Source organism: Pogoniulus pusillus, chromosome 12 (genome assembly GCF_015220805.1).
Source record: "Pogoniulus pusillus isolate bPogPus1 chromosome 12, bPogPus1.pri, whole genome shotgun sequence".
NCBI classification, from domain to species: Eukaryota; Metazoa; Chordata; class Aves; order Piciformes; family Lybiidae; genus Pogoniulus; species Pogoniulus pusillus.
This window is the reverse complement of record NC_087275.1, coordinates 20773353-20798544: the sequence shown is the minus strand read 5'-3', so window position 1 is coordinate 20798544 and position 25192 is coordinate 20773353. Positions and strand designations below refer to the sequence as shown.

The following is a 25192-nucleotide window of genomic DNA, read 5'->3' as shown; positions in this document are numbered from 1 at the left end:
GTCTGAAAATATCCAAGTACATGAAAAAAGGCAATCCTTACTGGATGCAGTTTAGTCCTGAAAATGCAGCAGTGTCTAGTTTAGTGCCTTTAGCAGTAGGATTTATGATCAGGTAGTTCTGTCCTTATCAAGCATTGCTGTTCTCAGGTTAAAAGGTGCTTCTTCCTTCACCACCAGAAGAGTTGTTTCTCACTTGTACATCAGTTCCTAGGTTCCTTCTTGTCAGCCACCAAAACAAAACCAACATTCAGGCACCAAATCTGAAAGTATTTTTCTGTGCTTTGAGGACTCAGAGGATAATTCCCACTTTCTGGAAGTCTTCTGGCTGAACCACTGGGCTGTGCTGAGCCACAACCTGCCTTTGGCTCACTTCTGATGACTGCAAAGGCAGATGTGGCCTTCTTAATCTTCCATGATACCATTTCTCCAGTTAAAAGCTGCATTTGCTCCATGAGTTAATGTCTGTACTGGTGGGTTGGCCATCTGCCATTTGTTCTCCTCTTTCATCTCTTCACAAAAACACATGCCCAGTGAAGGGATCTAGGAAAGAAGTTAACAGCAGTCACTAGCAGGGTCATTGCTTTGATATGAAGGAGGGGCTTTACTAGAGAAGAAAGCAGAAACTGAGACTATTCTGAGAGGAAAAATCAGGACGTTTTGCCATTTCTGAAATGAGCTAAAAATGAGACTGGTGGCCTGCGGGGTGTAAGCTGAACTTGTGTCATCACTTCACATTCCCACTTGGATTTGATGATCAAAATATGTTCACTCATTATGCATTGACAAGAGTAGTAAAAATATTTCTAGAGACTGAATTCTCTATGCAGTCAAATCTAAGCTATGCCAAAGCAGATGGTATGGAAAACTGGGCTGAAAAAAATCTGCCACTGGTGATAATACACAAATAAAGTAAACAAAACCTCTTGGTGACAAAGGCTCAAGCACAAGCCCCACTTGTGAAGCTGGCAAGACAACTCTTCTTCATTCTGTAGCTAAGCACAGTAGTTGTGAATTCACAGTGACTCAGAAAACATCCAGCTTCTTAAAGAGTGACTCACTGAGTGCAGCTACAGGTTATACTCACAGTACTATGCAGAGAGGGAAGGGTCCCAGCCCTGTTTCTAAAGGAAGGAGACCTCTCCAGATGGAGAGGTTTCCAAACGTGCTTCTTGTCTGTATGTGTTACTTGGCATTGACTTTCCAGGGGAGCTGGATGAAAAGCTTCAAAGATTTTGCTACCAGTCACAAACTGCCTACCAGGAGAAAATGCTTCTCTTGCCTTTCAGTGCCTTGATAAAAGTACATGAGATTCCTTTTGTAAGGAGAAAGCTAATGCCACTGCGTGCAGCTACACGCATGTCTCACCACTTAAGCAGGCTCCTTGTTAGAAGTACAGGATTGCAAAAAGAAAGTTTCCTGCTGAAAAAAATTCTTCTTACCTTTCTTACCACCCGGGCAAAGTTGCTGCTGTCTCTGGTGGGAAGCCCTGTCAGAGGTCGGGTGAGAGATGTCAAGGAGGAGCCATGGCCCACAATGAGGATGACACCTGATGCACCAGAAAAAAAAAGCAAAGAGTAAGAGAGATGCAGCATTGTCCATTTACTCATCAGCAGAGGGGTATGAGGCTCTCTGAGGGCTGCTCATCCCTGCACACCTCTTTGCTAATACATCAGGGTGTATTGTACTGGTCAGGAAAAGTCTGTATGTGCTGTAAGTGTGAGGAGCTGTAAGTGTGAGGAGCCATTTGCTAGGAAATGAGAAACTAAACTGGTTTTCAGAAATGTATATTGTTATCTTATGCTGAGCTATGTTCTGATGTAGAAAGGCCAAGTGAAGAGTGTACTCTTGCAGCTTAGTATTCTACTGCCTTCTGTTTCATTTTGCTTTTTCATTTCTATCCCATAGCATGCATGCATTTTTATTTAGTGCAGCTTGAGGTAAGGAGGGAAGACCTCATCACTGTCTACAGCTTCCTGAAAGGACATTGTGGAGACGTTGGTGCTGGTCTCTTCTCACAGGTAAATAGTGATAGAAGAGGAGGGAATGGCCTCAAGCTGTGACTGGGTAGGTTTAGACTGGACATTAGGGAAAAAATGTTCCCAGCAAGAGTGGTCAGGCATTGGAATGGACTGCCCAGGGAGATGGTTGAGTCACCAACCCTGGGCATGTTTAAAAGTTGTTTAGATGTGATGCTTGGGAATATGGTTTAGAGTGAACCTTGCAGAGTAGGGATATCAGTTGGATGTGCCTCCAACCTGGATGTCTCTGTGATTCTGTGGTTCTGTGAATGAGTCTATTGTAAGCCCTATGCAGTACCAACAACTCACATTAGATATATTCCTGTTGGCAAATCTGTGCCAGTTCCTGTTACTGCCAGTGTCTGACAGAATATGCAATGAGCTGAAACCTTTACCTTTGCTGGAGCAGGCAGCGATGATTTGTTTTATAACTGCACAGCTTCTGCTTACATATTCTTCATAACTTTCTGATGGCATCAGAGAAGAGAGCAAGAAGTTACCCCTGGCAATAAAACCACAAATGTTAACCTAAATGAATACTGGGACACTGTTAGCACTACTGAATGACTACACAAGAGAAAAGGCACTTGGTTAAAAGGACGTAGGTTTATCTGCTGACTTGGTTGACAGACTGCCTAAGCCTAAGAAAAGCTTTGGCTTTGAGCAATTCTGTTGGCAATGACACTGCCCAGCTATGTGCTGCAAACTTCCAGAGGCTTGCAACTCTAGCAATCCTGGCTCAGTTTAAATCAAGGTGAGACACTGATGATGTCAATGCTTTCAAGATTCGGTGCCTCACTGTTAGCCTCTTTAATAAAGCAATTCAAAATCACCAACAAATGAGACATATCCACATTAGCTAGACAAATGGAGAGCAAAGACTGTCACTCCTAGAGTTGAAACAAAATAGTGTTTCCAGAGACATTATTCACAATGTCACAGTCACTCCTAAGGATCTTAGTACTTCTTCTGCTGAGTCTAGGCTTTCTTCTTTTTTTTCTTACACAGCAGGTTTTTTCAGGCACTGAATAAATATCCTCCCTAAAAATAGAGCTAGACCTTCAAAGTACTGTGAATCAGGGCAGCCCCACAGTACCACTCCAGCTTAGGTTGATGGATGTTGTACACCCTGTGCAGACCCATACCAGCTGAGAGGAGCCTGTAAGGGTCTTGATGTGTGCTGGCTGGTAGTGCCAAAAGTAGGTGGCTAGTGTGCTAGTTTGAAGCAGGGTAGAATGTTTTGGTGAGAAAAAGTAGATAATTGGCTGTGAAAGGAAAACAATAGTGGTGTCAGCTCCCCTCACAGTCTCGCTGAGAGGTATGGGAACAAGAAGGGTAAACACTAAATAACACTTTCACCATTTTGTCTTCATTTTCTGGCTGGGCTCTGGCTGAGCTGCACCTCCCTAACCTCTCCTGCCTCTCAGCTTTGCTTCTTAACCTCTTGGCTGAACCTCTTTTCTCCCTTAGGACTGGGGTACGGTTGAGAGGGAGTTCCTGCTGGACTGTTAATCAGAGCTAATATTAATCCTGGCTAAATCAAACAAGTCTAGATTGGACTACTCAAAACTAGTCTGTTAAATTTTGGCAGAGCTGCATTTTGTTTAATGGGCTGTCCTGTTGGCACTTCAGCCACTTTGATATTAACCCTGCTGTTAGCCAACTATCCTGCAGCAGAACTGAGCATCCCCAGCACCAGCTCAGGTGGTATCCAGGCTAAATAGCAAAAAAAGCGCTCAGTCCTGGCTAAGGTCTTGGTGGCAGTGCTACAGGGCAACTGAGATGAGGACCAACAAGTGAAAATCCAAGGGAGAGCAGTGAACAGAGGTCCAGAAAGCACAGCCTATGGAGGAGAATGGGAATAATTCAGCTCAGAGGGAAAGCTGAAAGAGGACATGACAACAGTTTGCAAAATACTTATGTGAAGAGGCAAGGAAGGGTCTGTCCTCCATGCAAAAATGAAGAGGAATGAAATAAGCAGCTTATACCACAACTGGCAGTCTTTAACAGCAAGAACAGCAAAGGCAGAGTTTATCTTGCTTTGAGACAGGGACAGTGTCTACAACCTTGTGCTTCTGTGAGACTGATAGAGAAGAGGGAGAGAAGAGTTAATCTCATCCAACTTTAGCTGCCTACAACTTCATAGTCTGGCTAGGTCAGTGGAGAAAAACCCTTTCAGAGGGCAGTTTGTGCTATCTTAAGTGTTTGACATAGGCCATCTAAGATGGAAGACCACTGGTAGTTTTGGGATCCCCCTTCTTTGCAACATCAAGAAGGCTGCAAGAAGGCTGCTAGTTAACTTTCACAGCCTAGGCACTCAGCTATTAGATGTATGCAGCTGGCTGCAGTGAGTCTCAGCACATGAGCAGCAAAAGTTTTGACATCATTCACAATGCCTTTTAGTGACACTGGAAACAGCAGAGTTTGGGTCATGTCTGCTGCTGCCAGGGAGCAATCAGGGACTTAACTTATTTGAAGGTTATCATTTACAGTGGGTGGATATGGCAAAAACAGCCTATGGGACCTGAGGATTTTGAACCCTGCAGGTGATAAGAGGAAATTGGCATCATATCTGCAAGTTTACAGCTCAGCCTGGACTTGAGTGGACTGTGAGGGGCCTGAACCCTGTAGTTAGCATTGCTTCAGAGCTTCCCCTCTGAACTTCTAATTTGCAGTCTCTTTTGAGGCAAGTGATTTTGTAGTGGAAAAACTAGGGAAACCAATCTGTTGGTGGTAAAACACACCAGAAAAAAAGAAGTGGTCCAAGAAAATGAAGGAATGCATTCCTTCATACAATGTCACATGAAGACACTCACTTGGCTGTGAGAAATGCACTAAGATGTGAGAAGCTTCCTTCCCCCCTTTCCTCCATGTGTGGAAAATCACAGAAACACTTTTATTAGCCAATTTCCTGGGTCTGGCTGTGCACTGCAAGCACAGAGCAGCCTGGCTTGTGAGCAAGATGAGGAGCTAGCTTGAATTGGAGGTTTATCATTTCCTGCCCTGCTGTGGTTTGCAAGCTCTCAGAAAAGGCATCACTCCACCCACCCCTCCTTGCTCCCCCAGGTTGTGAGTGCCACAAAAAGTCCTTGCTGAGCACAGTATTGATCTTTGAGCAATGCAAAGCAACATGGCACCTTTCCTGACCTAATTTGGTATAAACATAAATTATAATGAAACACTGTTATCCTACCTGCCCCCAGACCTGGAAGGACAGTTATCTTATGTTGGGCTTACTCCTTTCTCTATCCAGTGTGGCTCTGCCCTGAGGTGTGCAGGGGCTCACTTTCCATTCCTATTGTACCTGTTGCTTTAGTGATAAGGACCAGGGACGTTTCAGGTGTGGAGCTGTACATTCTACCATGTCCCAGCCTGGGCTCACCCTCTGCCGTGGGACAGACCTCTTGTTGCTGCCCTGCAGACCCTGAGCAATGGACATGCTAACCTTTGCTAAAGTTACATTTGTTCATTACTTACAGGCAGCATTTAATTTACCCAACACATTATTCTTCCCCAGAGGGGTTTAAAAACCTGCCTGCTTGTGTTCCTGTGTGGCCTGCCCTAGGTGTTCCTGGTTTGGCAGGGGAGTTTGACTCCATGAGCTTTAGAGTTCCCTTCCAATCCCTTACATTCTATGATTCTGTGATTCACGTTTCTAAAGTGTGTTCCACCTAAACTAAAGGTGAAAGAAGACTCCTGATATCTGACTCTAATGCATATATTACAGTTATGCTTGTGCATAACAAACTACAGGCCTGAGCCAGCAGATCTGAAGGTGACAGCAAAACAGGGCTGGTCCCATATACAAGTACTGGATGTTTGAGCGTGTACAAGTGCATCTGTGTGCTATGTTCCAAGTGGGCACATGTGACTCTGTGTCAGAGCAGCAAACAGAGTTGACTCTTGGCACAAGACAGATAACAGCATTGGGAACAGGTCATGCAGGCTTGAATTTGATCAGAATTCCCTATTTTTTGCAGTGTTCATAATGGTTTATGGCAAAAGAAAAGGTGAAGACATACTGCAAGAGAAAAAAATACAAACCCAACATCTTTCACAATTAGATATGGAGCAATTACCTGTAACTTGTGTCTATCTTGTAAGAGGCTTCTGCCAGTTCTGTCACAGTCATGAAGTTAGGAATTACTCTGCTTGCTTCCCACTTGGTCCACTCAAACAAACCTGGTTCCACCCTAATTTTGATTTTATGATCCAATTTAAGCCCTGCAATAACAAGAAATGTTTGTTAAGAAATGTACATTCCACACAATGCAGTTGTTGTTGTCTGTAATGTTTCCATTAATGAAGAACTGCTCATTGTCAAACACAAAAGCATCATGTTGATTCAATGAAGCCAACATATTCTTGTCTGACTAATGTTAAGGCACTACAAGTTCTTACATCATTATTTCTGCAGCTCTCTTGTGATGATCTGCAAGGTACAAGAGAGAACAGGAGACCTCAGTAATGTTGTAATCTGAATGAGCATCAGACCTGAAATGTTTTAACCATTTTCATGTAGAGTTTTTCCTCAGTGGTCTTTCGGTGCAGATTTATTTCTTCCTGTGTTATGAGCTCGACAGAATCACCTTGTCTTCCCCACTTAAATATAGCAACAAAAAACCACAAAGTCATGCAGCTCCTTAGTTACTCATCTCGGAGACTTCACAGAAGTTTGATCAAGATATTTTCACCACAGCAGAAACACCTGACCAGTTTTTCTGCCTCACCCTGCAGTACATGCTGAGCTGTCTGTACGCAGCGGAGTGCAGGTGACGAGTAGATGTAGTTGACTATCACCTCTTGGTCCAGCAGAGCTTCCCCTGGATGGGAACAGCAAAGTGAGGTGAGTTGCTCTTACACAAATTGCAATAGATGAGGAAATACTGCAAAATATTTTCTCCAGAGACCAACTTAAAGGTTTACAGTTTCCTTGAGGAGTAGCTACATCACAACCTCTTTCTATTATTTTTTTTCACACAGTTGGCTGACCAAGCACATTAGAAAGTTCAATGCACTAGAAAGTGGCAGCAGCAAGTTTAAAGTGAGTATTGAAAAAGATGGTTACAGAAGACTCCAAATCTGTGAAGAGCAGTGAGGCATTTGGCTGTCTCCACATACCTGAATCATCAGAGACAAGCATTTGCCCCAGGCTTGTATTGCCCCAGTCAGGCACACTTGCTCAGGGAGTAAAACCCATTTCATTTGGTGAGTGAAATGCCATCCAGTCATCAGGTACCTTTGATGAGGTAGCCACACTCTGCTGACCATGAAGCTCCTTCTTTTGGCCAGATTCTTTGTTCCTCACTGCTCATTTACTAACAACTGCATGAGACATTAGTCCCTTGCAGAAAGGTAGTGGGGCACAGGTAATGTTGTAGCTTCTTTCTTTTACCTTTCTTTGGCAGAGACTGTCAGAATGGGACTCAAAGATGAGCAATCAGTCCTGCTCTCTATTTTACCATTTAACAAGACATTGCACTGGTTGCCCATAGAGAAGTGTTTACCACAATGAGTGCTGCTGGGAAGGTTTTTCCTGCTGCAAAGCCAGTCGGAGGTTTTGCAGGTGATTAAAGGCCCGTTTCTCAAGTCCTTTTGTTTGCAGCAGGATATTATCTAGCTTACCTGTAAGCCTTGACTGGAAAACACCACAGCAAGATAAAGGAGGATCACATTCAAAATGTTTTACGCTGTCTTTCCGCCTCGGCAGTGTAGGAGGGAAGTTCAGATCTGCTCTGTAGTATTTTCCTGAAACAAGGTGGGACATTTTGGCAGAGCACAAGGTAGACAGCAGCTAAACACACAGATGGCATTTCATTACAATGACTTCATTTCTTCTGAATGGTTGGTTGGCTGCTTCTAAAAACTCACACCAGAGCAATACCTCCATTAGCAAATGAAACAAGTAAAGGTCTGTTCTCTGCCCACAGGGGCAAGCAGTGAAGCAGTCTACCTGCCCAGAATCTAGTCTTTCTTTCCTCCACCTCACTTACATTGTCTGTCCACTGAGGACCAGCTATGGTCTGTGGTCTCCCCAGACCTTGCCTGTAAACCATATGGGTGAGGGGAAGATACCATCAGCCAAGGAGACAGGCAATAACTAAGCAATTAGGAGAATCATGGGGCAGTGCCTGAACTTAGATGACTGCATTGAACTCAGTAGTGTTTTAGTACTACAGACATAGTCAGTGTCTTACTGGTGAAAATAACATGATAACTGCTGTTACCTTAATGAGTTCACATTTCAAGGGCAAGACACTGGCTTGGGAAATCACCTGTCCTAACAAAGAGTGCCTCTTCTGCAAGAGCGGATTGGGGGAGGAGCAAGAAGACAGTAAATCACGAGATGTTCAGCTTTGTGGGGTTCAAAGGAAAGGAAAAAACACTCACTGATAGTCTTCTGCCATTGCCAAAATGACAAAACCACCTACATTTTCACTGAAGACAACAGAAATTGGTTAATTGATTGTGCAGCCAGAAGGTACCACTCTCATTATCTAGCATGAATTTCACACACTTAAATATAGGATACCTCCAGCATAATAAAGGAGACTTTTGGCCTAAAACCCTCCCTTTTGAACTCCCACCTTCTTGTCTTCCACTTTCACCCTGTGTCTTGGTTCTAGTTTAAATTCCCAGAGACTCAAATATATATCTGATAGATCCAATAGCAATTTATAGACTGTCCTTCCCTCTTCCCCCTTCTTTCCCAAAAGAAAGGAATTAGATGTAGAGACAGGAAAGGTCAGCACACCCAAATAAATAATCTCACTCCTATTTGGAAGTTAAAAGAAGAAAAGTTTAACAATAAATGAAAATGTATCTGAGGTAGGGAAGTTACAAAGGTATAGGGAAGGGAAAACAAGACACAAAATGTGTAAATACAACCAGATTTTGATGGCAATGGATTTGTCTGCCTTGTGGGAGACAGCCACGTGGCAAAACAAAGAGAACCAGAAACAGGAGGGTGATGCTGGTAAGCAGGGAGGCAGGGAGCACAAAGAGAGAGAACAAGAAGTCCCCCTGCTTTTATAGACCTTTAGACAGGAAGGGGGAGTGGGCTAACCATGAATCACCTGATGGTGTTCAGACCCACACCTGGGGAGGGGTCAACACCACCTAGGGTCAGGTTCAAGGTCACTCCCCCTGGAGAGTTAACCCTGACTGGCTAGGGCTGGGTGCTAGGTTGGACTGGATGATCTTGGAGGTCTCTTCCAACCTGTTGATTCTATGATTCTATTCTATGTTTCTGTACATCCTGACACATATTTCCCTGTTCTGTGTCAATTTTCTTCCCCTCAAAACATACTCTTTTTTTTGTTTGTTGGCTTGGTTTTGGTTTTTTGAGAGAGAGAGGGTCAAGAAATTCAGCTATTAATTTAGGTCAGTGCTCTCACCTCTTTTCCACCATACTCCACTATTGGTCTTCTTCTCCAGGTTTGATTTGTGATGCACTGTGACCCTGGTCAACAGATCATGACTTTGACTCAAGAGCAAAAAGGCAGAAAGATCTGATGACCACCACTTTGTGTAAGAAGCACTAGAGATCCTAAGGTTTGTACATTAGTCAGAGAGACACACATTTGGCAGCACCACAAGAGCTTTGCTTGTTCTGCAGAGTTTATCCAACATAAACATGAAGGACTCCAGGACGTTTTGAACCGATGATGTGCATATCAAAGCAGTGCTGCATCAGATTTGCAACGTTACTCACTCTTTTGTGCCCATGTTTGCATCTACATGTAGGAGACTGAATCTCTTACAGGTTACTGTGTTTGCTTTACCGTGGTTCTGATTTGCTAACATCCTGCCATTCACCTACCATCTGCAGTTAAACACTGTTGAAGCCAAGATTTGCCGAAGACCTGATCGACTCCTTCCCCATGGCGCATCACCAGCACGGCTCTTCGCAGGGTGCCCTGAGACAGCTGTGGGAAAAGGTGGTTTCATTACAATATCACATATAACCTGCATCCAAAAAGTCTGGATTCCTGGATGCTGCTTGATGGAGGAAGGGACAGACCTCTTCTGGGAGGTTTATAACAAGCACAGAGTTGGAGAGAAAGAAGCTGCCATAATAGAAGCCTTTCCTCACAGCAGTATTAAGCCTAACTGGCCATCTACTGAAGGCAAATAAAAGAGATCAATGACCTAAATGGGCTACAGATTAGGGTTTAGCTCTATACTTATATTAGTGAAAGGTAGTACTGATAACAGATCTTTTCATTCTAGTGTGGGAATGAATTATAGTTTTAATAGATATAATATGGCTGATGCAAGCAAAAGTGTGAAACTAAGTAAGATTTAAGTGCTAATGCTCTTTTCTACACCAAGATGGACACCAAGCATGCCCTTCTTTTCTTAATGAAAACACTACTCACATGTTTTCATAACTGTGTCGCCAAGTCAAATGAACACAGATCTCATCTGAGGCCACCTTTTTGCTCAGACAGCATGGAATTATAAAGAAGTTCTGAGTGGACTGGGGTTAGTGTACAATGCATGGTAGATTCAGATGAGAAGATAAGAAGGAAGAGGCCAAAGGCTTTAACATTTTTTCAGCAGTAATTCATGGTAGTGTTGTTGCTGTAGCACTGGGGTCAGCAATGTGTACCTTCAGCAGTAGAGATGGGAATACTTAAGGAGTATGAGATTAATATTCATTTACTCTGCTACAGAATATTGCATTTCTGCCATGAAACAGACATCAACCACCACAGAATCAGAGTTTTAAGTGAAGGCTTTGTAGTGTTGCTCTTCAGCTCGAGAAGAACCCAGAGGCTGAAGAAACTCTGACTGTAGACTCCTACATCTGTTAAATGTTTTCCTCAAGCCAGGAAGTGGCTGTGGCACAGATCTGAGCTAGATAAGAGAGGCCAAGAGCAACCAAGAGCCAGTGGAAAGACACATGACTCATGGTGAAAATTCTGTTTTACAGTCATATGCACAGCATCCTGGGGGGGGGAAAGTCGAGGATGGAAGTTTCCTCAAGGTGCCCTCAAATGGCTCTGATGTTAGCATGAATGAATCCCAGGTTATTCCCAAGGACAGTGAGAAGAGAGGCTGTGGAGCCAGCAAGCCCAAAGAGTTTATGCATCATGTCAGTGTGCTAAAAGGACTGTCTTAGCATCCCTGACAGTCAGACCCAACAAGGCAGTGCAGGTGCAAATGTGTTGTAGGCAACACAGAGTCCTTACTTGCTTTGCCCTTCCTACCAGAATAACAGTGGGAAAACTGGGGAAAAAAATCATATATGTTGAGTTTGAAACTGGGACAAAAATGTAATCTCATCAGTGCTGGTAAACTTTCCAGCTAGCTGTTCTCTTGCTGCAGTTCTGTGCAGTTATTTGCATTAGCTGTGTATCTAAAAATACAAAACAAGACAAAACATTTAAATGTGCTAAGATCTGAGAACATGGAAATCATCAAGGTGACATCCATAGATACTGGACATAAAAGTAGCAATGAACAATGAACCTAATTCTGCTCTTGTTATTGTAGTATGAACCCATATGAAAGTTACAAGAAATGGGCCTGCCTGAGGCCACTCATCAGACTTATCACCATACCTCTGCCCAACTTGCCCTGAGCATTGTAACAGACAAGCAACTCAATATGAGCAAGCAGTGTGCCCATGTGGAAAAGAAATCCTATGGCATCCTGCCTTGTATTAGAAATGCTGTGTCCAGCAGGGATAGGGAGATGATTGTCCCCTTGAACTCACCTCTGGTGAGGCCACACCTCGATTACAGTGTTTAGTTTTGGGCATCTCATTACATGAAGGATATGGAGTTGCTGGAGTGAGAGCAGAGGGCAACAAAAACTGGTGAAGGGCCTGGAGAATAAACCTTATGAAGAGTGACTGAAGGAGCTTAGCCTGTTTAGTTTGAAGAAGAGGAGGCTTGAAGGAAGACCCCATCACTGTCTACAGCTACCTGAAAGGATGTTGTGGAGAGGTTGGTGCTGGTCCCTTCTCACAGTTAAATAGTGCTAGAACAAGAGGGAATGGCCTCAAGCTGTGACTGGGTAGGTTTAGACTGGACATTAGGAAACATTTTTTTCCCAGCAAGAGTGGTCAGGCTTTGGAGTTGGCTGCCCAGGGAGGTGGTTGAGTCACCAACACTGGATGTGTTTAAAAGTCATTTGGATGTGGTGCTTGGGGATATAGTATAGGGTGAAGTTTGTAGAGTAGGGTTAACAGTTGGACTTGGTCTTTTCCAACTGGACCATTTCTGTGATTCTGTTATTCTGTGCACAGAAGAACCATCTGCTGTGCTATTATGACAGCAACAAAAAGAGTTTTATGAAAGGAGGCAAGAAATAATACACACCTTATATGTTGCAAAATATTTATGAGATATACCACACTGCATGAGCCTGTGAGTGTGTACTACAGCGTAACATGAAAATGTGAGGGAGAAAAAGGAAGGCACTATTACAGGTATTAAATGTTTTTAACTAATGGTATGCTGTGGCAGCATTAGATTTAACACTCTAGCTTAATTTGAAAATTTGAATAAAGAATTGTACTGGATGCAGAAGAACAACAATAAGATAAACCTATATAACTTGATTTGTTTGCTGGACTAGCATATAATCTGCCATATAAACTATTTTCCTTCTTCTTCACCCTTCTGCCTCCTGCTTTGACTGCTTCTTAATTACTTTGCACTGGCTGATTTTTGCACTAACCTTGGTTGAGTAAACAACAGTTGCTGCCTTCCCACTTTTATCACTGGGGCAGAGGAGTAGAAAGGGGCTGTTAGCCCCTTCTGGGCTTCGCCCAGGGGGGTTGAGGAACAATTCAGGGGGATCCCAGTGAAGGTCCTTGTGTCATTTCTAAATTATAAATAACTGTAAATATATTTTGCACATAGGCATTGTATCATATGTTTGTAAATTTTAGCTTGCTGTAAACATACAGCTTCCTTTGCTTCTAAGCCATCTGAGCTACTCTGGTAGTTTTATCTGTGGGTAATTTCAACCTGCCTCATTTCACCTGCATAAGCCCAAGGCAAAGATAAGAAATGGAAGAAACCAGTTACCTGCAGAGGGAGTACATTGGTTAGGCTTCTTGACATACTAGAACTAGGGACTTTTCCATTCAGTTTTTCATTAGGCTCATTTTTGGTTTGGGTTAAGCATCTTCGAGTCGTTGCAAGAACATATTCCCTGTAGGAAAAGCAGAAGCAATGCACACACAAACATGTGGGTGCACCCACGAAGAGAAGGGGTTTGTAAGTCATAGTATTGTATACAGAGAGGTGTAAGTCAGGATTCATCTTTTGCTCAGCATTTTTTGCACATTTGCTATCCACTTCATTGCTTTGTTCTTGATTTAAAATATGTCCAGTAAAATGAGGTTAAAATGTTAGGAAGAGATCGCATGTGTTGGGTGTAACCTTGCTAATGTGTGATCTTTGAGCAGGAAATACTACCTGGGTGCCTCCTCTCTGTCCCTGAGGACTCGGGAAGAGTTGTGCACTACAACTCCCTGCTAAGAATAATCAGCTTTAATCTACAAGCAGCATCAGCTGCTCTGTCAGCTGCAGGGCAAAGTGCAGGAAACCAGACAGACGCCTGCTCAAGGTGGTGGAGTAACCTTTGCGTGGCTTCATTTCAAGTTAATGTTTCAAACGCTTGGGATGAGAAAAAAGCAGAAAGAAGAAAGCAGTGAGCCAGGCTGAAGACTCAGCCTGCTTGGCAGTATGAGGTCTTTTAAAATTCATTAGGATGGTCAGGTTGTCCAGGAGTGAACAGAGGTCAGCCCTTGAGCAGCTGAACTAATGAACCCTAGATGTCTGTGGGTGTGTGTCCTAACCTTCTTTCAGACATCTCAGCTTCCCAGCCAGACTCCCAGGGCCCTCCTCTGCTCTGCCCGTATCACCTCCAGCTCCTGCCTGGCAAGCACAAATGCTGCTGTGGTTCCCAAGCAGAAATAAACAGCTGAAATAAAGCAACACCCATGAAGCCTCAGCTCACCTGTGCTTCACCCATGTGTCTGACTCACTGGCCCTCTCAGTGTAGTTTTCTGGAAGAAAACCCCTGCAGCCAGTCCGATGCGAGGTCCCAATCACCCAGCCTTCGCACACATCACACTGCTGCGATGGGTCAACGTAGATGAAGTCCCCAGTATTGATCATGAGTTCATCAATGTGCTGGGGCTTGTACTGGAAGAGGGCCCTCAGCGTCTGGGGGGAACATGCAGCACGGTCAGGCTGCTGCCCAGAGCCCACTGCTGCACATGCCACAGCGGTTCAGGAGGTGCTTGCTCAAGCCTCTGTTGGACACAGTGACTGAAGCATTTTTCCATGCTGTGGCATGTTTTTTAATGGCACTTTGACAGAAAAAAATAAGACATTACCACATTTGCAGTATGTGTTAAAATAGGCATTTGGGTTTCACAAAAATACTTTTTTCCTGTAACTAGCACAGACTCACTTGAAGCAATCATAGCAGGGGTGTCAGCAGCTACTTTTGCAACTACTTGCAGCTCTCCTGAATCCAACCATGGCAAAGAGATCTGCTGATCTGACTGAAAAATACTGATCACCTTGTCATTTAAATTTGGAAGTAAGAACTGGAAAATGCTGTCTGATTTTAACTAAGAGTCTTTCAAGCAGAAAATTATCAGTGAGAACCGTGTCCTGCTCACTGATACTTAACTTGTGCAGCTTTCATCGAGGCTGGAATAGCCAAGAAAACTCATTTTGATGATTGGAATTTTACTACAAAGCTGTGATCTGAGAGATCCTAGCAAATATTCAAGCATCATCATTTCCTGTCTCTTATTTTCTTATGCCATGGTAAGATTAGCTTTTTTTCTGATGGAGTTTGGAATTACAAATTGGTGACGTGTAGATCAAACAGCCTCCCATAAAGGTGTCTTCTGGTATATGAGAGCACGCCTTCAATGCAAAGAGATACTAAAATCAGCCATGGTTTTGAAAACAATGTGCTGTGCATGCATGGATTTTATCCTTAAGAAAAAAAAATAAAGAAGAAAGGCAAGATGACTGTAACAAAGAGCCTGACCACAGGCATAGGAAGTGAAATAAAGCTGATAACAGTACCTGGTAATGCACAAAACGCATGTCCCGCGAGTAGAGAGCAGCTACCCACTGGCAGGTCTCCCCCGGGTTAATGCATTTGGCCAACTGTTCCAAAGTTTTCTGATGATGAGGATAAAACTTATGAGCTAAGGTAAGGTGGAGCTGCTTTAGGCAGGGCTTCACGTGGCAATCTATGAATGAAACAACCACAGCACGACATAGCAATGAAGGTCATTGGAAGTTCCTTTTCTTGTTTTATCTTACATGCTTTGCATGATGCAGGAAATGTCCCAGTAATTAGTAGTAGAGTAGGTCATAGTTTTTGCTGATAAGGGTTTTGCAGAATGTCATGGTGTTATTGTGCCAAAATAATTCACAAATCTGGACTGGATTTGCTTCCTGTCTCCAGCTGGGAGAGAAAAATGAACAGGGCTTGAATTCCTTGCCTAGTCTGAGATGTACTGAATCTCCCAGATAAATCTATGCTGGGGCTGTGTCCCTTCCCTCTCCACTGGTGATGCAGTTTCCCTTAGATGTCACTGAGTGGAGATTAGCATTTATATGAGAGATGCAGCCAGGCTATCAGGCTGGACCAATGCACTATGAGGATGGAAGTCTGGGAATAGGACGCATTATATTCCTTCTCATCTTTGATATTCCAACTGATGGCCTAGCGTGTTGCACAGGAAACCATTTCATCTTCCAGACAAAAGCTCTGTGTCTTCAAAATCTAAACCAGGCTCCTCCACCCTCATTGTTTTCAAATTTGTAGGAGGAAAAGGTACTTGCTGACAGTAAAACATCACCTAAGCTCCTCAAAAGACACAGGAGACATTTTCAGTGCCATGCCTAAGCATCTGTGCTACAACCCACCTATTTTCTCTCTGATGTTGATCCTACCTGCCAGGGTTGAAGCCTCTGATGAGAAAGCCATGGCGAATTCTTTGAGGATATTTGCATGGCTGTCATCAACAAAGAAGCCAAGGTAGCTGGTGGATGAATGTAGGGCTAGAGAAATAGATGGTGGGAAGCACTGTGAGAAGCTGTCACTGACTCGCTTTAAGGTGTCATACAATATTTCCACTTTCTGGTCTTCACACTGAAAGAAAAGAGAGGAGGAGCAGGCTTCACTCACCAGTTCAGTGACCATATTGTCACCTGTGTTAAAACAGTAGCACCAGAAAACAAGGGGGGTGTTAGACTTTCTGAGAAAGACAAGACACATAACAAATTTGTTTGAAATTCCTGGTAGTAAAATCAGTAATATTGGGCAGTTTGATCAGCACAACCTCCTGTGCTATAACAGAAGACAGAGCCTTCTACCACCAAGTGCATCTAGCCTAGGTAGGAAAAAGCCAGGAGATTTTACCATCTAACCTGTCTAAAGTGAGCCAGGGACCATGACTTCACGTTTCAGTTCAAAGTTAAGAGGTTGCATTATTGTTACCATACAGTCCTTAACTGAATAAACGTCAAGATCTCAGAATCTGAGCACCGTACCCAGCAGAATTCATAAGGTATTTTTGTCATTATGACCCTTAGTGCTCTAATCACAGCAAATTAAAGGACTGTGCAGAGCCATGCTTCCATCAGAAAAAAAAGTAATTAACCAGTTTAAGAAGACAAAGAACAAAGAAGGAATTTGTTCTGTCCAGCCATTTCTGTGCTGGTTTTCTCTCCACCAGAGCTATTTGCTCCACTTAGCCTTTGCCCCGGATCAAGCTGCTGAAGGAGAAAATCAGAAAAGAAGCAAAGAGCTCCTTTTGCTTATACTACTTTCTCTCAGGCTACAGGGAAGAGGGATGTACCAAGGGAGCATTTGGCAGATGAGTTTGTGGGGGAACAGGTGGTGTGGTGGCACTGGGGGACAGGGCTGTGGTGACATACTGCACCAGGGCAAGGACCATGCAACGGGCTCCTCTGAGGCTGACATGTCTGGGAGCTGCAAAAGACATGGGGTGTCAAGATAGAGGAGAGGGTCAGGTCTGCAGGAGGAGGTGGGAGCCAGGTCAGTGAGTCTCGCATTCGCCTGTGAGGCACCCAGGTCAGATCTTGCTGACAGCTGAGGAGCAGAAAATAGCACTTTAGGATGCGTTTGCCCCTAGAAATATGCTACCTGAAACAGGGCTGAGGTGTGTGAGGTGAAGGTTGCAATTCAGTCATCTCTTCCAGGGGCAGGCCTTTAAACCTGATACCTTCCAACATCACAGCAGTCGTTACTAATTGATGACTTTTGTTCTGTGTCATGGTGATTAATGGCCATGAGGTACTTTGCTATTCAATGTTTTGCAACAAAATACTTCCATTTTCACTGTCTATACTTAGCAGCAAGGTTTAGCATGAAAGTATGATTGATTAACATCATCATGTCTCTAGTTCATGCACTATCAGCATGTGAAAAACAGATATCAGTTGGCTCCAGAGTTTCTGCAGACTGTTGCTGGTCTTTGATGATAGTGGCATATTCACCTGTGCAGGAATCCATCTCCATCTGCTGTGGAGAGTAGGCCAGCTAGGAGGATAGTAATATCTCCAGAACCAGAAAACAGCCCCAGGAGACCAAAGCAGGAGCCTAACTTCCATATTAAATTACTGACAAAGTGGCTTAAATGCACTGCCAAACTCCAGCTCAATTCCCTTTGCTCTTTCTCTATCCCTGTGTATTCTGCTTCTTTTTTTTCCCCCCTAATGTCCATGCTTTGTTAGAAAAGGTAAAGCCTGGGAAGTGCCACCATTGCAATGACCTTCTGTCTGGGACACTGTCAGGGAGGCAGAGGTTTTCCTGAGTTTCACACAGGCATAACACCAAAGTTGATTACATCCTGTGAGGTAGTAGTTGTCATCACCACACAGTTGGGTGAAGGCAGCCACTGCTGATCTGGGCAGGAAGGTTTGATACCTTAGATCTACGCAGCAGCGGCCAGCAGTGCCTTCTGATGTCAGGTCTATATGCAACCTTCTCTGGATAGGGTTGCTCTAAATTTATGCTAAACACATGTTACCCAGCTACCTTGAAGCATCCCAGTGGCCACAGCACCCAATTTTTAGGCATGCTGCGGGCAAAGACGGAGCTAAAGTAGGAGGTGGGAAGAAAGCGCCCAGTGCCAACACAAGAGCTGAACACTAAATATTAAGCAAGCATGTCTAGACCTGAGCCATGTCAGTTTGATCACCAGGGAGAAGTTCTGGCAAAAGACAGTGGCAGGTAGCCTAGTTTCACCAGCAGTTGATACTTGATCTTTGCACGTTGTGGTGGTTTGGCCCTGGCTAGGGGCCAAATGCCCACCAAGGCACTCTGTCACTCCCCTTCTTAGATGGACAGGAGAGAGGCAAAATATAACAAGAAGCCTGTGAGTCAAGATAGAAGGAATTTAATGGGGCAGAAGTGAAAGCAAAGGCTGAGCATGGAAACAAGAGCAGATCAAGATATTATTCTGTACTTCCCGTAAGCAGATGGTATCTGACCGCTTCAATACACTTAGTAGTTGCTCTGGAGGACAAATGCCATCAACAAATGCCTCCCATACCTCTTTCTTTCACTGAGCTTTTATACCTGAGCTGACATCATATGCACAGAATACACCTTTGGTCACTTTGGGTCAGCTAGCCCAGCCACGTCCCCTCTCAAGATCTTTCCCATGCCTCAGCCTGCTGTTGAGGGGTGGAGTGCTGGAACAGCAGAGCCTTGGTGCTGTATGAGCACTGCTCAGCAGTAGCCAAAACACTGATCTGTTATCAACACCCAGCTACCAGGAGCCAAAACACCAGTGTGTTATCAGCACCCGGCTACAGCCCTGCAAAAACACAGCACTGTGGAAGATACAGAGGGGAACTAACTCCGTGTCTGCCAAATGTAGCCCACGACTCTTTGTGCCTTACCGTGAAGAAATCACAGAGAGTGATGTGTGGAAAAATCTCGTGGGCTCTGTTTCTCCCACACTGGCGCTTGCTCTCCTTCCAAAACTCTTGCAGGTGGTTGTGGAAAGGGCCAGTGGGACACAGGTAAAGGGCATACTCCTGAGGGATGGGATCATCCAAAGAAGGATCATTGCAGTGGGAGTGCAGCCTGAAATCAAGAGCATACCATAGAGCGTAAGTGTGCACACCACTTACTCTGGCTTCCTGTGGTAAGAGGCATCTGTAGTAGAGACCAGCAAAAGGAAAGACAAGGTTGTTACTTTCTTACAACTGAAAAACTAGCTAATGGGGAATGGTTTGGGTTTTTTTTCCTGCTCCCCTCCGCTTTTTATACTTATTTTAGTGTATTTTAAATTTTATTATGTCCCTTCTCTTCTTTCTGACTCCGAAATGGAAAGATGACACAAAACCCCCTATTTTTAGAGTTTTTCAAGTAATTTCCTCCCACCTTTTTCATGGCTGGAAACAGAGGACTGGAGGAGGAAAAATAAACAACAGGTAGAAAAGGCTGAAGGAAGACAAATGAAAACTAACTGCAGGTTTAAAGAAATACTCAAAAATAATTATCCTTTTTATCAAGCCCTAATAAAAGTAAACCAAATTAATTGGAAAATGCAAAAAGCAGAGATCAGAAATCCCTGTGTCAGGTGATGATATCTTTCACCTTGTTCTTCACATGCTGCATGTTTGGCTTTGCAGCTGCTGGGTTGGGAGAGATTGGAAGTTGGACTGGAGAGCATGGTAACATCCCTGACCAAAAAATACGTTGGAAGATTGTGGCGTTGCAAATGTCTGCTCTGGCTTTTCACAAACAAACAAACAGGAGAAAAAAAGAAATCAAATCAAGAAAAAAAAAAGAACAGTACAGAAAAAAAAGTCTAAGGATAGTGAAAGGAAAGACTGGATTTAATTTGAAGGTGGACTGAAGCAAAAAACTCAATTATCAGCACATGAATAACATATGAGTATTCTGTGTGGGAGTCTTGGTACAGAGTTAAAAACTAACAAGTTATTTTGACTCTAATGGTACTTCCTTCAGACCATCATCCCTTCAGCTTTTTTATAAAGAGCTGTTTCAAGAGCAGGAAGCAGCCTGTTTGCCATTTAACCCCACACTGCTGCTGCACATGTTTGTACCTGCAACCATGTCTGTTTTCTTCCTCCCTCTTTCAGGACAGAGAGTCCAGGCTCCCCCCTTGGACCTTGTGCTCATTGCCTATGGGTGCACCTAAGGAAGTTTACCTCATGGGTGCCTCTGAGTGCTTTCCCAGATGTGCCTCACTGCATGCCTGCAATCCTGACTGGGAGCCAGTGAGCTCCTTGCACAAGCAGTGGACAGACCTTGGTGGCCATGGTTGTAAATAAGCAGGAGGCTTGAAATGGAGAAACATATGCCCAGAGCAGCTGCTCCCATGAATTGGCTAACATCACTGTGGTAGAAGCAGCTGCTTCTGCCCAAGACTGCCCTTTCCTTCCCCTTTTTTTTTTCTCCCCCAGACCTCCTGCAAATCACTTTGCTTTCTAGGATAAGTACAAATACAGTTACTTCTTTCTCTGTGTGAACTAAAATAAAAACAAAGCTAAAAAAATCCCAAACTCAGGTGCAATTTTTTTTTAAGGGCAGCTATTTTCAACTTCTCTGACAGAATCAGCACACGAACAAGGATTTTTAGCAAGGTTAGTGTCAAGTACATGTCAGAAATCATAGCTATTTACCATTTTGTAGCATCTTCTACTGTCTTCTGTCCAGTAGCAGCCAAGGCCTTTTGCCTAGAGAGAAAAAAAAATCATCAATCAGAACAACAGAAAGAAAACTCCTATGAAGTAAAGAATGGACTGTGGTCACAGTGTCTGTTTTCCAGCAGAGAGAGGACCTTTGACAGCTAGGGTATTCCTGGAAAACACTCATGTCTTGAAGCCTTGCAGATAGTTTTTTCCACCACGTGTTTTTAATTCCTTGACAACTGGTAATCCATCTTCCCCACAGAATTATCTCATTTGTATTCTGGGAATGCTGCCTTAACACTCTTACTGGCTCTATGGATTTCCTTAGGGTTGGGTGAACTATCCATGCATGCATTGTAAGAGCAGAGTTTGCTAGAATGATGTTCTGGGTTCAAGATGCCAGGCCTAATCCCATACATACAAACAAATGAAAACATATTTATACTGGGGTTTAACAATCTAGATTGAGGATCTCTGACAAGCCAGCAGAGAATCAGATCTAAGCAATCAATCGGTTCAGTCCAAAATGAGGGTCAATATACTACATGACTTAGAATCATAGAATGGTTTAGGTTGGAAGGGACCTCAAAGATCATTCAGATCCAATTCCTCACCATAGGCAGGGACACCTCCCACTAGAACAGCTTGCTCAAGGCCTCATCCAACATAGCCTTGAATACCTCCAGGGAGGGAGCATCCACAATGTCCCTGGGCAACCTGTGCCAGTGTCTCACCACCCTCACCGGAAAAAAAAACCCTTTTCTAACATCTAGTTTGAATCTCTCCTCTTCCAGTTTAAACCCATTACCCTTCATTCTGTCATTACAAGACCTTGTAAATAGTCCCTCCCCAGCCTTCCTGGAGGCCCCCTTCAGACACTGGGAGGCTTCTGTAAGGTCTCCTCGAAGCCTTCTCCTCTCCAAGCTGAAGGTCCCCAACTCTTGTAGTCTGTCCTCATAGCAGAGCTTACAAAATGTCAACTAAGTGCTTGGCATGAGCAGGTTTTTGTGATTTAAATGTTATGTGACATTATTTAACTAGCACCTATGAACCCCATTTCCAGCCCTATAAACCACCTGGAAGCTTCTCAGATTAGACAGAGAGAGTAGAGACAGTGGGCATGGAGGAAAATCTGCTACATTATTTGATATCTGCTCATCTCTTCCCTTCTCTCTTGAGGCCACTCTCACTGGCCACTGGGTCCTGAGAGCACTGATAGTCTCCTCACATTTCTGTCCTCCATCCATTCTTGTGACACTTGAGCATGCACCAGCAGTGCAATGAGAGGATTAAGCAGCAGAGGACTCTGATCCCTCCTTGGTACTTCCTTCTAGCCTTCCGTCTTCTCTCTAGTGCAAGTATTTATGCATGACCTCAATAAAAACATACTAAGTGTGCTGATGTGTATATGGAATCCATGCCTGATGGTTTAGTGGAGCTCAACATAGGCAAAAGCTAATGTGAATCTTTCCATTCAAACTTTACCTTCTACCTTTCTTCTCCATAAAGTAAATCAGCTACCATAGTCAAATCAAAGCAGAACCACAAGCTACCTGGTCACACTAACCTGTGTCCTCTGTGACTGAATATTGCACATCATCTTCATACACTTCTGCTGGCTCCCCCTTTTCCATCACATCAACCAAGAGCAACTTGTGTTTTTGTCGTTCTCCACATGCAGCCCTTCCTGTCATATGCTACTGAAATGTCACTACCTGCCTCACTTGGCCAGAGATGCCAGATGCTGCCAATCACTTGCACACCTGAGAATGAGTGTTTTGCCGCTTCATGCCATGCTGCTACTTCCACCCAAAGAGAAGCTCTGTGCAAACAGACCTGCAGTCAAATGGATTTTGACTTCAGCCTTCCCTCTTAATCTTAAGGTCTGCAAAATCACAAACATGCTAAGACAAATGAGACCTGAGACCATGAACTACCATGCTGTTGAGTACTATCTCCTTGCTTTCCTGCCCTTCTCCAAATGTCTGTTTCATCACATATGATGTCTGTAAGATGCTTTCCAGGAGGCTTTGTGTGCGCTCAGCATCAGGAGAGCATTAGGCTGTGGCTGGACATCTTATACTTCCATGATGAGCAGTGAGGATTGAAAGATAATGCACAGAATAAATTCCCTACATAAAAGTTTCTCTCAGAGAATGAGTAGGAATAAGCCATTCAAAGTCTGTACTAAAGGTAGTGTCTTTACAACATGAATAAACCAGCTCTTCCCTGGAGCAGAAACTGCTGACAGCTCAGCTCTGTGCAAACACCAGGGGAGGCCCATTTTGTTGATATGATGCTGGGCTTCAGCCTCACATATTAGCATTTTGTTCTTTGGGGAAATGTTGCTTTGGCAGGCTGGTTCTAGGTTATACAGGGTTTTGTAGTATTTCCACCTGGCCTCATTTTTCTCAAGTCAGCACATCTCAACAACTTTTCAGCAATTTTGATTATGGGAACTACAGAGACAGCTAAAAGACCTGTTTAAAATGCAATCAAAATAGTGGCAGTCTTGAAGTCAACATAAATAAATAAACAATAAAGTGGCTTGACAGTTTGTACTTTTATTTATGTTTGCTTGCATAGTATTTCTGCCACTACTTCTGGATTTTGACCTGGGAAGCACAAAGGCATCTCAGTAACAGTAGAAAGTGTCTCAGAGTGAATCACAGAAGCATAGAATCAACCAGGTTGGAAGAGACGTCCAAGATTGTGGCTTTGAAGACTATCACATACAGGACAGTAATTAGCCATTGCTTTGATTGGTGGTAAAACTTATAGTATTGATGGAGAAATGGTGAGCCAAGCTTTCACCTGCACAGCTGAAATTCCACTGTGCATAAGTGGGAACAAGGGTTCCACAGTTTCCTTGTAAGTTGTGTCTATCTTAACATGGCTTGTATGAAGCTGATCAGCTAAACACAGCTGTCCACAGAAGAGCAGCACAGCACTTAGGAATGGTGGCTTTTCAATTTGCTTCATTTTCAGTCACAAGGGAGAGATATTGCTTTCCTCTCTAACATATTTTTACAATTAGTTCTTTGACACTTAAAGCGTTTTTCTTTTCCTAATTATTAACAATTTAAACTGAAGCACCCATACTTGCCCTTCAGAAACACAAAGATCTTCCTCAAAGACTCCCCTGTCCAACCAGAGCAATGTTCTGGGGAGAAGAGACTAAGAAGTTTCATTTTCGTTAACTAGATGAGCTGCAGGTAACCTCTCATCCGTTGGAGCTGCCAAAAACAGTGCCTTGTTCTTTGCTTTTGGGAACAAAGCTCTAATTCAAGATAGGAGCCAAAATTGACAGACTTTTGTGGCACCTTGTAAAGGAAAGCATACCCTTAAAACATTTTCCAGTGACAAAATCCTGCAGGAACTCTTTGCCAGGCCTGAGAAAAAAACTTTGTGTAGAAGTTATACCCACAATTAACTCCATGATAATAACAAAGATAAGCAGACAAAAGGAAAGGGGATATATCTCTAGAGCAACCTACGGACATCCACTTCTTAGCTCCTTGTGAAGGCTGTCAATCTGGGCGTGTGGAAGGCCATGTGTCTTCAGATGTGCACAGTACGCAGAAAAATCTGTACACTGCTGCTTGGGTTTGCAGTTTAAGCAAGGCAGAGCTCTCAATTCAAAGCAAGCCACATCTGACCTCTGTGTAGGAAGGCTTCCAGCTGTCAGGACTGTATGAGAAATAACCCTTCTATCCGAAATGCCTCTTTGGGCTGCCGAGGCAGCCAAACACGTTACTCACGCGGTATGAGCTGGGAATCCTTTGGCGAGGAGAGACTCGAGGAGTAGAGAGGTGCTTTTGCTCCTGTGCTTGTTGGACACCTTTGCATACAGCTGTGTCTCAGACACAGCCATCTCCTTTGCGTGTACCCTGACTGTGCGCTGAGGGCTAACAGATGCTGGGAGGTGGGAGGAGGGTGCGAGGGAGGGAGTAAGAAAATGAGAGAGAGAGAGAGAGAGAGCGAGAGGCAGCTAAAATAAAAGAGCTCTCAAACCTCCTGTGGTCTTTTGTGACAAAAGCTGACATCCTGTTTTCGTAGCATCTGCATCTCTGAATTTTCATTTTAGTGTGGTCAACAAACCCCCAAAGCTACTAAAAAGCCCCAGGTCCCTCAGCCTCTCCTCATCAGCCATGCCCTCCATCCCCTAATCATCCTCGTAGCCTTCCACTGGACCCTCTCCAGCAGTTCCCTGTCCCTCTTAAATTGAGGAGCCCAAAACTGAACACAGTATTCAAGATGAGGTCTCAGCAGGGCAGAGTAGAGGGGGAGGAGAACCTCCCTTGATCTGCTGGACACACTCTTCCTAATACACCCCAGGATCCCACTGGCCTTCTTGGCCACGAGGGCACACTGCTGTCCCATGGATAACTTGTTATCCACCAGGACCCCCAGGTCCCTCTCCACAGGGCTGCTCTCCAGCAGATCTACCTCCCAGCCTGTACTGCTGCAGTTTATTAT

At 43.9% G+C, this 25192-nt stretch overlaps 1 protein-coding gene across 1 annotated transcript; it reads right to left on the bottom strand.

The window, feature by feature from the left end:
* UBASH3A (ubiquitin associated and SH3 domain containing A) lies at window positions 1-24587 on the bottom strand. Its single transcript, XM_064152169.1, has 14 exons — window positions 24475-24587; window positions 20705-20758; window positions 18950-19136; window positions 15971-16169; window positions 15092-15261; window positions 14001-14209; window positions 13064-13190; window positions 9841-9946; window positions 7644-7766; window positions 6749-6841; window positions 6098-6242; window positions 2414-2520; window positions 1440-1546; window positions 1-540 (listed from the first exon to the last, which is right to left on the bottom strand). The coding sequence occupies exons 1-14, from the start codon at window positions 24585-24587 to the stop codon at window positions 403-405; spliced, it is 1878 nt and encodes a 625-aa protein (XP_064008239.1). The 3' UTR covers window positions 1-402.
* Window positions 24588-25192: the final 605 nt, after the last annotated feature.